At 39.5% G+C, this 12,036-nt stretch overlaps 1 protein-coding gene across 2 annotated transcripts in view; it reads right to left on the bottom strand.

The window, feature by feature from the left end:
- Window positions 1–9,307, bottom strand: part of FYB1 (FYN binding protein 1) — a 56,926-nt gene extending 47,619 nt beyond the window's left edge. For both annotated transcript variants that reach the window (XM_040090769.2, XM_058424162.1), the window contains exon 1: window positions 9,192–9,307. In XM_040090769.2, the coding sequence (XP_039946703.1) occupies window positions 9,192–9,194 (3 nt within the window). In that variant the 5' untranslated portion in view covers window positions 9,195–9,307. The remainder of the gene's footprint in view (window positions 1–9,191) is intronic.
- Between the last annotated feature and the right edge of the window lie 2,729 nt (window positions 9,308–12,036).

Genomic DNA, 12,036 nt, shown 5'->3' with positions numbered 1-12,036 from the left:
GCATTTCCTTGTGTCTACATGCAGTGTCATGCTTATGGGAACAATCTGGCTTTCCAGATGCTGTTTCGGGACTACAGACATGCACGACTCCCTGGAAACTCCTCAACTCAGTGCTGTGGCTCTTTTAAAATTGTTGTTATTCAGTATCTATAATCTTATAACCATTGCCTATTATTAATATATTTATACTTGCCTGAACAAGGAGTGCAGAAATCTGTTCCCACTATTTATATTTTTCTATACTAGGGACAGGCAGGACTGACATATTCCAGAAAAAAGTCAGAGAACACTGGCAATGTCCTTGCCCCTGACTATGCCTTGTAAGGGGCATGTTTCTGTCATGAAGGAGACCCCAGCACAGTCCAGGGCATCACAATCAAGTGTGTGTTAAGATCCTGGTTTTCTACTGGGGTGTATGTACTGTAATAAATCACAGTCCTTCCTGGGGACCATGAAGCTGATGCAAACCACTTGCTGTATAATAAAAATCGTTCATGCAAAAAGCCAAAAGTCTCTCCTTTTTGTGACTTGAGTGCTCGAATCTCAAGGAATTTTTATTTCAACACAAAGCTCATATTCAGGCATTAGCTGTCGTGTTCGACCAAGGGATTCACCTGCACTGCGCTGGACCTCCTACCATGTCTGTCCCAGGCTCCTCGCTGCCCCTTTTGCTGCAGAGCTCTCCCACACGGGGGGCTCAGATTGGGTGGCTTTTGGAGGAAGCTTTTTGTCCTGCAAGCTGTCTGGGTTCTGGTCACATCAGCACTCCCGTGTTCTGTCTGCCTGGCTTCAGCAGCGGTAGCTTAGGGGGAGCTGAAAACTGCCGCAGCAGAAAACACTCCAGACAGACCAAATGGGAACACCAGGCTCTTGCTACACCTTACACAGGGAAACGTTTCTCTGGGAGGCAGAGTTTACTGTGAGGTGAAAAGCCCTGATGAATGCAGGCACAGCCCCATGAAACAGGGGTTGAGGGGGCTTTACCGGACGTGCCACAGCACCATTGCCGTTCACGCTCCAGAGCTCTGCCTCACTGAGGACAGCCACTGATCACCAGTGGTAGCTTGGTTAGACGGTTTAATGAGATAAATGGCAGGCGATGTGAGTGTAGTTGTGATGGCCGAGTTTGCAGCAACCTACCCCTAGTCTGAGGCAAGGGGGATGTGGGGAGAAGCTGGTGGCCGTCTCGGTAAGGCAAGCCACCCACTCAGACACTGGCAGGCAAGCAGACTCGCTGGCTGCGAAGCTGCTAGAAGCTGTGCAAAAGAGGAAATCAGAAGAGACTGGGGTGAGAAGGACGACGGAGGAGCAAGGCATGGCCACCGGGAGCTACGCACGAGCAGTTTGTGTGGGGAAAGGACCGCCGGTAGCTGGGGGGAGTCTGCCCTTGGTGACGTTTTGCTCGCTCTGCCCTCCTCCTCCGTGCCCTTCAGAAATGACTGTGCCTGTGCCCGTGCCCTGCTTTCCCGACCCATCCGCTCACCCAGCCCCGACTCTGTGCCTCCCTGTCCAGGCTCAGGCTGTCCCGGAGGGACCGGGACTGGACGGAGCCGGTGGAGGCCTGAGAGCGCGGAGGCGGCGGCCGCAGCAGCTGCGCCGCGGAGAGGAGAAGGGAGGGAGCCTGAGCTGCGCGGGAAGTACACACTGGGACATCAGGGAGGAAGGGAAACTTTCTCAAGGAAGAAGTTGCTTCAGTTTCCACCCTATATACCCTCATGTGAATGGCTAAGGCAGGGGGTTATCAGCTGGTCTGGGTTCCCCTTCAGCATTCCTCCCAGCTGCTGATACCAGCAAGAAGTGAGAAAGCAACAGGGACAACTTTAGCAAAGCACTCCTGGCTTTTCTTCCTCTTCAACATGTCCCTCCCTGCCTCCGCCTGGAAAGCAAAAAGGTGTGTAAAAAACCCATGCAAATACCTCACCAGGAGTTGTGTAAACCCTGTGGGAGAGAGACAGGGACACCCCACACTTTCATATACAAATTTAACAATCTCCTTTCCTGCCGTTTCATATATTAAATATGCATCATCTCTTCAAGTCTCACCTGCTTTTAGTGCAGAGGAGCAAAACAGAAACTTGTATTTCGTAAAATGCATCCAAACTGCAGGCAAGGTCCTGTTCTGAGCTGTTTGGCCTTCTGCACCACCTTAAAGGGGCAGAGAGGACTTGCAGCTGACATCGGTGCCTCTTCAGGTATCCCCTAGGTCAGATATTTTGGCTTTCTGTGGAAAATGAGTAATAAAGGGCCTTCACCCTTCAATGTATCCTCCTTAAACCTCTAAATAAAAGGTTTTGGATGAGAGCAATTTAGTCTCTGTTAATATCAGATGATTTCTTAATAACAGCTCTTCTGTCTTTTCATTTTAAAAAGTGGAAGATCATTTGTTAAGTATTCCCCAGTTCATTTTAAAGGAGTCATGCTGCTTTGGCTATTAAATTATATTTGCTTCAAAAAACCCAAGCAAACAAAATCTATATTTTCATGGTCAATCTCAATTAGTCAAACAAACCCTAGAAATATTTAGAAAAAAGTGAGTATTCATGAATGCAGATTTACACCTTTATATACTTTATGTGCTTTCAAGAAGTTACCTGTCACAAGTGAGGCTAAATCTGAACACATCTGAAACAGAAAGTTAAGGCTCAAATTAAATTCTCAGTTGTCAGTACTCTTTTACCAGACTGCTTCTGTATCCTTTCCCAGTGCTGCTGTGATAATTTGTTTTGCTTATTAGAACTACATCTAATACTTGTAGAGTCTTCTCTCGTGGGCCAACATTTTAATTTTATAGTTATCATGTATGCTTTATTGCAATTATTTTTATATTATAAAGCAAGAAGGGGGAAGGGGAAACCTTAAAAAAAAAAAAAAAAAAAAAAAGACAATAACGTGACCTAAATAAAAACTACAAAGATAATGCTCCCACATCTTAAACCTTTCAAAACACAACGTAACTTCAGAAATATTTTTAATCAAAGACAAAAAAGTTTAAAAATGAAAACCCAGTCTAATCCAGACATCTTTAAGAAGAACGTTTTAGGAAATTTTTCCTAAGGCCTTCTGCTTAGTGTTTGCTTAATGCCTGACATCCTTTCTATGTCCCTATCCTTCAGGCTTTTAAAACACTTTGACTATCCCGGATCCCATTTCTTTAGCAGGTAATTGCAGGCTGGTCACAAAGCCTTCTGGCTTTAAAGTAACTGGTAGCCTGTGTTATAAATACATAAACAAAAGAAAGGAGAAGTTAGTTTAAGTGAGAATGCATTCACCTGTGCCTCTGGCAATCACAGCAGAAAACCAGGTTCAATTTTCCATCTGCTAAGAGTCATTTTGGTAAAGTCAGCTTTGAGAGAGTGTACACAAACCCCATACTCTGAAGCCTTGCTGGTAACTAAGTGTTTCTATCAAAAAAGAACATTTCTTCCTTCCTATCCTACTCGCCTGTCTCTATCCAAGACTTTCCTCTCTTCCCCTCTTTTTATCCAGTATTTGGAACGTGCTACCTGGGAAATGAGAGGTAAGTGAGCTGTGTGTCCCGTCTTCCATGATACACCTGCCCTGCGGTCAGATGGATCTCACCTTTCAGCCGTGCACAGAAGAGAGCCCTGTTTCTAACGTCGCGCCTTTCCCGGCTGCTGGCGCAACAGGGACCTCTAATGGAGGAGCCTCTCCTGTTACAAACCCGTAACCTTCCAGAGTCATTTAGGTAAGGGAGGGAGCAAGGGTGGGGAATCTGATGACGCTCTCAATTGTACCAGCATTTGATTTCCATCACTGTCAAAAGAAAAATGAAAGGAAACAAACAAACAACCACAACAAAACAACCCTCCGAACCCCAACAACAACAAAAGTAAACAAATTGGGATTTTGGTGTGGGGTTTTCTTCATGGTTTCCAGTGCCTTTTCCCCCTCCATTGCCTCTCACTCTGTCCGTTTGCATTTCTGAGATGAGTATGACACACTTCCATCAGACATTTGAAAACAGCGATAACGTCTCTGCTTTGTCAACTTCTCTTAGCTTCTCGTCTGCCATGTGTCCCACTGTGCTCCCTACTATGAGCACAGGGAGTTGAGGTGCTGCTGTGTTGTTTGCTCTGTGCCTGCCTGCTGCCTTGTCTAAGAGGCAGAGAAGCTGTGGCTGCTTTCCTAACTTCAATCATGCAAATTTAGTTACTTACAAAGTCTTTATTTGCACTGTTACTGGCACTGGAATCTGCTGTTTACACAATTTGTGTGAATGAGAAGGGAAAATTCAGCAGTGTTTCTTTCAGTTGTGCTGCTGCCTCAGAGCCATCGGCCATGACCAATGAGGCAGCATATACCAGCTTTTTTGCTGCAAATTAGCATTTTGCAGATGCTAAATTGTGATCACACTGCCAACCTTTTCCCGAGCACGGGCTAGATTGAAAGGTAAGGTGAGTTTGCTGGGCATTCATCAAAGATTGGGCCATTGGGTAGATCAATTGAACAGAATATTTTTATTGTGGAGCATAGGACAGCTGTTGACTGTCACGGGGAGAAGAGCAGCAGGAAGCAGAAATGCAGCAATGGTCATCTTGGAGAGGACCATACTGTTCATTCTTATAAGCTATTGCATACATTTCAGCCTCAACAACTTCTCTTATGGGATCATGAAAAGAGATTTGATAAAAAACTCATGTCCTGTGAGGAGTATACTTGAATCTCTGGAAACTTAGGTGTGGAATAATGAGTTAAAGACTGAGATCCAAAGAGAATAAGATAAGACCACAGAAATCATAGAAACAGAACTGCTGGGGAATAAACACTCAAAGGTATAAAAGGGGTTGACAAAAGGATTTTGAAAATAGTTAAAAAAACCACTAAGACATGGAGAAGATCCAAGGTTGTACATAAATTGATGCTTTGAGAGCCTTTTTAGAAGAGAGGTAAGTGAGAGCCTGGAGAGAGGGTTTCTGAAAGTTTTTCTTCTCCAAAGACATAAGAAAATAGGTCTCCCTATGATTCACCTTCAGAATCAAAATGCAGATGCCCTCAGGGGTTTAGAGAAGAATCGTGGTACTGTAGAGTTTGTGACACTTCTCTAAAACTTAGCTAAACTAGTGACTAATGGGAAAAAAAGCTGTTAAAGATGCATCAGAAGTGAACACCCAGCCATAGCTGCAAATACGAAATGCATAAGATCCTCTGATCCCCATTTCATTCTTTGAAAATATAAACTCCCTAAAATTATTAAATCATTTTGCCTATATTTATGGACTGAATTTGGCGAATTTCTTACATGTCCCATTTTTAAATGTGTATTAAATAATTTTCACGACTTTTCAATATCTTCCAGTGAGGGTATTGCAAGTTAAAGAGACCATTGTTCACAATTTCAGTGCTGAAACATAGGTGTGGCTTTGTTTTTGTACGTCTGTGTGTAATTTTTCCATTCTTAATTTTCTGTGTACTTCACCTTTTACATAGAGGGATGTGGCCAAAAGCAGGTGCTCTTTTTGTTAATTTCATATTTTTCCTATAAAGAGTCGTGAACTCTGCTGAAGAACTACTTTTATTCTTTTTTAGAGTTTTTTTTTTTCCCTTAACTATGATAAAAACCAGTATGAATGGTTTGTAAGAAAAAACAAAAAATCTAAAAAGTTGACTTTCTGTTGAAATGAATCCACAAATCCCAGCAGGTTCTTAATCCTAGAATGTTAATTCAGGTGCAGATGATTCACTGATGAACACTAAAACTGCTCCTGTAAGAAAAAATTTAAAAGTGCACCTTTAAATATCCTTGTGTTATTGGTATTATGTTATCTGGAGATGTTAATAATGTCACATGATATGTTCTGTATCAGCTTCTTATTTACTTTTGTTTATGCATATGAGTTATCTTTGCCTAATTTACATACCTAACACATTTTCCTATATTAGCTTTCCCTCCTCCTCCCTCCACCCCATTCCCCACAAATATGAAAAGCTTTAACAAATAAAGATCCTATGAAGGGTATTGTTCTGTGTTCCAAGGGAGTCTGCTAATCTGTTTTTTGTCCAAGCTGCAAATTACGGGGATGGGGAAGGCTGTAATTCATTCAACATCTCTTAAATAGGCTGAAATATTGCCTGATTTTAGTGGGAATGGACTGGTGGATGTAGTAGTAGTCCTGGCTTGCCAGTGGTTTTCCTTAGCAGTATGATGAGGCTCTGAAGCTGGCTGCAGGACACTAGAGGATAACTAGGATGCTGGTGTTTGTGAGGCTCTGAGTGCAGCTTGTCCCTCTGTGCCTGCACGCACAGAACAGAGCTGTCCTTGAGTGCTGCAGGTAATCTGTCTGCTGCTTGTCTGGCTTTACCATTACTGTCCTTTTCCTACTTTCTTAAACAGTGAGTAGAAAAAGTATGTTTGGATTTAATTGGGGAAGATGTTAGTTTATAGCAGTTTTGAAAGTAGCATAAATATCAGGGGAAAAAAATTATCTCAGTACTTCTCTATGCTCTCTCCAGTTCAGCTCGACAGACAGAAAGCCCGTGCATGTTTAACAAAAATAGTAGTATCCTGAACAATTTATTGTTCTTAGCCCTGAGAGCTGTATTTTGCAAAAATCAGTTTCAAAAGTCTGCTGAGTTCCCAGTTATGCATGATCTGCTGGTCTTCTGTGTCAGAAGTCCATTGATCTTAGTGATTTTTGCAGGCAGGTAGAAGTCCCTTCACACAGAATTCCTTAGGAGATGGTTTCTTCTGAATGTGTTTAGACATTCAGCCCATTTTATAACCAACATGTAATTTTATGTAATATAATGTATTTTTGTACAGTGCCTGGAGGATTTATTTTTTCTTTAAACAAAGAGTAAATCCAAATAGATAATCAAGTTGCTTGGCTGGCCTTATTTCCATCAGAATATTTATTACTGAATTCACATATCTGGAAGTTTTTTTTCTTCTTAGAGTATATCTGAAAATTACCAGTATCACTGCATAAAGATAGACATATTTAGGGGTATTTCTCTAGGTCAGGAATCAATGCAGCCTGCAGCTTAAAATCAAAGGAAAATGCAACTTTTTTCCTTTGTGTTAAAAAACTTCAGTCTCACCTGTCTGAAGCTATTATTGTAGTTCTGGTATTTTTTCATCTCATATTTTGTCCTAGTGTTTTGGTCCAAACTTTCCTCTGTGGTGATGGACAGAACTTAAATAGTGAATTTTATGTTTTGGTCCTCATTTGGGTTTCAGGATTCTGCAGGCCTAACTTTCTTTCCTACATCTCTTCCTGTATGCACTAAAACCAGGTTATACCCAATCTCATGTTCAAAAGGTTAATTGACCCTTTTTTTTTTTTTTTTTTTTTAATCAGAGGTTTGTTTTCTGGTGTAAAACTGCCACAAATAAAACTTTCCTAGAGTGCTCCTCACTCCATTTTATTTTTTTACTTGTTTTGCTTGCCTCCTATTTTTTTTTTTCTTTCTTCTTATATTGCTGTAATATAAATTTCTACCTGTGCAGCATCAAAACAAAAATGAAAAAATGTCATTTCTTTCCTTGGTGAAGCTTTTGGGCTGCCTGTGATGCAAAGATAAAAGCACTTCCTTCCCCATCGTTCTATATAGCATTGTCAAGAAAAACAGACTAAAGGAATAAATTCATGGTTTGCATTACTTTGAATTGTCATTCACATTTGGATTCAGGGAAAACAACCTGGAAATTTGAAAAGATTTAATCAAAATAGTGAAACTGTAAATTTTTGCATAATTTCAAGTTGTATTTGACAACAGCAGAAATTCAGTAATCAACATATCTTCATGCATATTGTTTCTAAACAAACCTGTTTGTCTAAGCAGCTATTCCCTTGAATCAGGCCAGAAGAGAGACTGTGCACTTATGCAAATTTTAATATAAGATTTTGCAAATATAAAGATTCAATACATATTTGGTCTCCTCTAGTACAAATTAAAGAATCTCTGTGGCAGCTGGAAATCAGCAGGCAACAGCACAGCAAGATGCTACTTTGGTAGTCCTTATTCAGATCGTGTTTATCCATATGTAAATCTAAAGTAAGTCAAGTGACTTGAGTTACTGGTGTAAACAAATGTAGTATTTTGACCTTTAGTACTTGATTCTACACAGTGGGATTACAACAGAAATAAACAAAGTAAACATACCTAATTTATATTTTAAAACCAAATACTATCTTTTGTGTAAACACTCACCTTAGGATTCAGGAAGAATTCAGTCATAGTCTAAAGCAGTGACAAATTCAACCACAACATTCAGAACTTTCTGAAGCATTAAGTGAGAACCACATTCTTTATTCAATCTATTTCACATTACCATTTTTCAGGTGGCACTTGCAATGGGCAACCTTTTTCATCTCTAAGTATCACAAGGCTACTTTTTTTCTTTTGAAACAGTATTGACAGCTTCAAGTAAATACCTCTTTAGTAGTACTGCTGCTAAGGAGGATGATTGTTTGGACATAGCTACCATGATAAATGTATCCAAGCTACTCTAGGAGTTCTAAATTATTTCCAAGAGAAAAAATGGCCTGAATATTTATGCAGATTTCTTACTTTTCAACAATTATCTGTAAAATTACTAGTCTTGGAATTATAATTTGATTTATTAATAGAATACTTAAAAAAGGATGCATATAGAAAGTTTAAAGAAACTGACTTTTTAAGGAAACAAATTCTATCGGGTTGCTAAACACACACCACAACTCACTCCCCATCCAACTATACCGAAGATATACAGATAAATTCCCTTATCTTTTTAGTTACAAAGTCCTGCTAAATCAAAATAAGATAGTAAAATTAGGGTTCTTTTAAAATCTATTTAGAAGGTGTGACCCCTTCCCATTTCTTGTTTAGTGTCACATTGACACTTGACTGCAGAATTTCTCTGGATACACAAACTAATTTGCCAGTTTGGCCTTGAAAGAATTTTTCCTTAATTTTTGGATGCCAAAATCAATAAATCATATACATTCCAGTTCAGATGATGAAGAACGTAAAAAAATTTAAAAGTTTCCTCTTGCCCTCAAAAAAAAAAAAAAAAAAAAAAAAAAAAAAAAAAAAAAAAAAAAAGCAGCCAGATTCAAGGATTTGAAAACTATTAGAAATAAAGTTTTACAGACCTATCCACAGCAGTTTTAGTGTAAAAAGTAAATTAATAAAATAATTTACGTTTTACTTTAATAAAAAGTAAATTAATAAAGTCCTTCACTTACCATAATTTCAGTTGTTCTGTCTCCACAAGCCTGCTAAGGGGTATGCACTGTACTAGAGGGAGTAAAAGATGTTTGTCCTTCAAAAGCTGTGAATGCCTTTATAGAGAGTGTATGTGGTCTATCTGGCCTTCACAGGAAGAGGTATTAGCAATATTCTTGTTTTGCACATTATCAGAGATCTAATGGAATTTTAAACAGTATTTGTTTGGGTTACATTACACCACTGTGAAGGATGAATAGGTTTTATTCATTCATTTAATTACTTCCAAGATTTTCATGAAAACTGGGTCTATGCTGATGGTAAAATTATATAGTTATTTCTTCAGTAATCTTTGACTGAATTGAAAAGGCAAATGTATTTTGGTTTTGTTTTTCATACTCATAGGGTTCCTGAATTTACATATACTTAGGCTCCACTACCAATGCTATGCATGCCTCCTTTTGACCCAGACTTTCATGGATGTTTAATAGCTGAAGGAATTTTCTATCTCTAATAGGCTGAACTACATTTTTGACAATTAGCCTTTAATTATTCAGCTCTTCATACCTGATACTATCAGAAAAAACCCCAGGTATTAAAGTTCGGTAGGGCTGCAGATTTTCTGTGCACAAAAATTAAAAGAATAAGGGGCATATGGCTATAAACTTCAGTGATCTAGATCTAGGAAAAAAACAAAAACTAAAACAAGGGGCTTAATGAAAAGGGGTGAAAGGAGGAAGAAGGGGAGTGAAGTCATGGGTAATACAGGAAAGAGGGTCCTGGCATATACTGGTGATGTCTAACTTCTAAATAAAAATCAGTTGAGTTTTCAGAAGGCAATCTTCTCAGTATGAATCAATGGGGGGTAAATAAATGAGATTGTAGATTAACAGAAAGTACCATATATGTGTCAGAAGCAAAGTTTAAACTGCATTCTGAGGTGAAATCAGGATTTCCCTAAGATCTCAGTACTACAGCACTGAAAAGATTACTGAAGTAAGTCCCAAATAATTTGCTTTCTATTAAACTTTCAATGGAAGATATCAATACTATCTATTATATAGATAATAGCAAATACAACTGCAGATACTTATAAGGGCAATTAGCAAAGTTACTATCTGTTTTCCTAAAGCCAGGAAATCACCAGGGCAGCTACATGTTTATTTTCTTGAGCTCAACATTATGTAACTGTAAGAACAATTTTGGAAAAACAATTTGAGTAAGAAAACAGTACATATATGTAGCTAATGTAAGTTTCACTAAAGAAGGATTATGTCTGAATAAATTAATACCTGTTTTATAAAGTTTAGCTGGCATTTAAGGCAAAGGAGTACAATTTACTTTATTTCTCTAGGTTTTAATGGAGTATTTCATGTGATGTCCTTTGCTGAATTTTCAGTGACAGGATTTGGGAGATGTGACCTATCAGAAAGAGTGCAAGGTAGACAAGGAGGTGGTTAAAGCTATATCACTTTAGTGGAAAGGGAATTACTGAGTTTAACTGGAATTACTCACAATGTTCTGCAGGCAACGGTCATAGGACTGGTCGTGTCTGATCCATTACTTGGGTCAGGAATCTGGTTCAAGAACTGGGCCTATACTGATGTTATCTGAAGGTGTTCTAAACTGAGTGGTTCTCATCCTGAGGAGAATCAAGTGGTTATACAGGAAGGAGGAGAAGAGTTTGTGTATTGGGGTGATAGAACTCAACCAAATTTTAATAACAAAGTCATATACTTAAGGCTAGAAAGATTTTTTTTGCTTTGTGCGAGGGAGACGCTAACATGACATGCACATGTGAAAAGTGCATGTAATTTGAGAGCAGATTAGGCAAATGATTTTTGGGAGGGGCAGGAAAAGAATTTGTATAGAGGACTGATGAGGGCTTGTTTAAAGTCTTGTGTGCAGCTCTGGTCAATTATGCTGACCAAGTGAAGATATATTGTAAGAGTAGAACCTCCTAGCTTCTGAAAAAAACACTAAAAGAGCTTGCCTTGGGTAACTTAAGAAAGTGGAGATGGAAGGTTATGACAAGATCTCTAAGTATCAGGGAAGAAGGAGTATTTATACCAAAAAATAAGGAATTGAAATCAAGTGTGTCTTAGTTGCGGTTACGTTTAAAGTGGGAATTATATTATCATTTCTATTCAATTATATTCATTTATTCATTCATCTTCCAAAGAGCATAGAAGAGGACAGAGATCAGTAAGTGATCTTGCATGTGCTACATGAGCATTTTAGGAAAGACATTTAATAACAAGAGAGGGCAAATTCTTCTGTTAGGAAAAAAATCTGCTTATCAGAGACAGATTACTAACTGTACTGGAAAGATGCTTGGTCAGCATGTTTGCTGAAGCTGTGTGTTAAATCTTAGGTTATGGTAGGTTACCCTGGGCCTATCCTCTGTACTTTTTGTAGTGGTGTGGGATTTGTTTTTGGTTTTATTGTTAGGTGCTGTTAATTTATGGTTCACTCTATGTACCACAGTTTGTTCCCCCTAATTGTCTTTCCCTGTTTTTCTCCCCTCCAACCATTATATGTCAATCCCCCACTCCCCCCCTCCTCTGGGGCCTGCCTGTCATCTCGGGGCCTTCCCCTGGAGCTAGAAAGTTCTTCCAAGGGCATCGAGTGATAGGTCAGATCCAGAGGGGGACCCTCCCTGTCACTTATGTTTGGTTTATAGAAATGTCATTCACCAGTGTGACCCCTCCCTGGTGATCCCTGATTTGCTCACCCACTGCCTCTTCTCCTTGTACCACCCCCAAATAAAAGGTGCTGGCAAGCAGCCTGGGGGGCTCTGCCTGGGCAGTTACCTGGAGGTCAGGACGTTCTGTGCTGGGGCTCCAATAAACTCTTGTGACCCTG

Source organism: Hirundo rustica, chromosome Z, assembly GCF_015227805.2.
Source record: "Hirundo rustica isolate bHirRus1 chromosome Z, bHirRus1.pri.v3, whole genome shotgun sequence".
Lineage (NCBI taxonomy): Eukaryota > Metazoa > Chordata > Aves > Passeriformes > Hirundinidae > Hirundo > Hirundo rustica.
The sequence above is the reverse complement of the archived record's forward strand: the minus strand, read 5'-3'. Positions and strand labels throughout refer to the sequence as shown.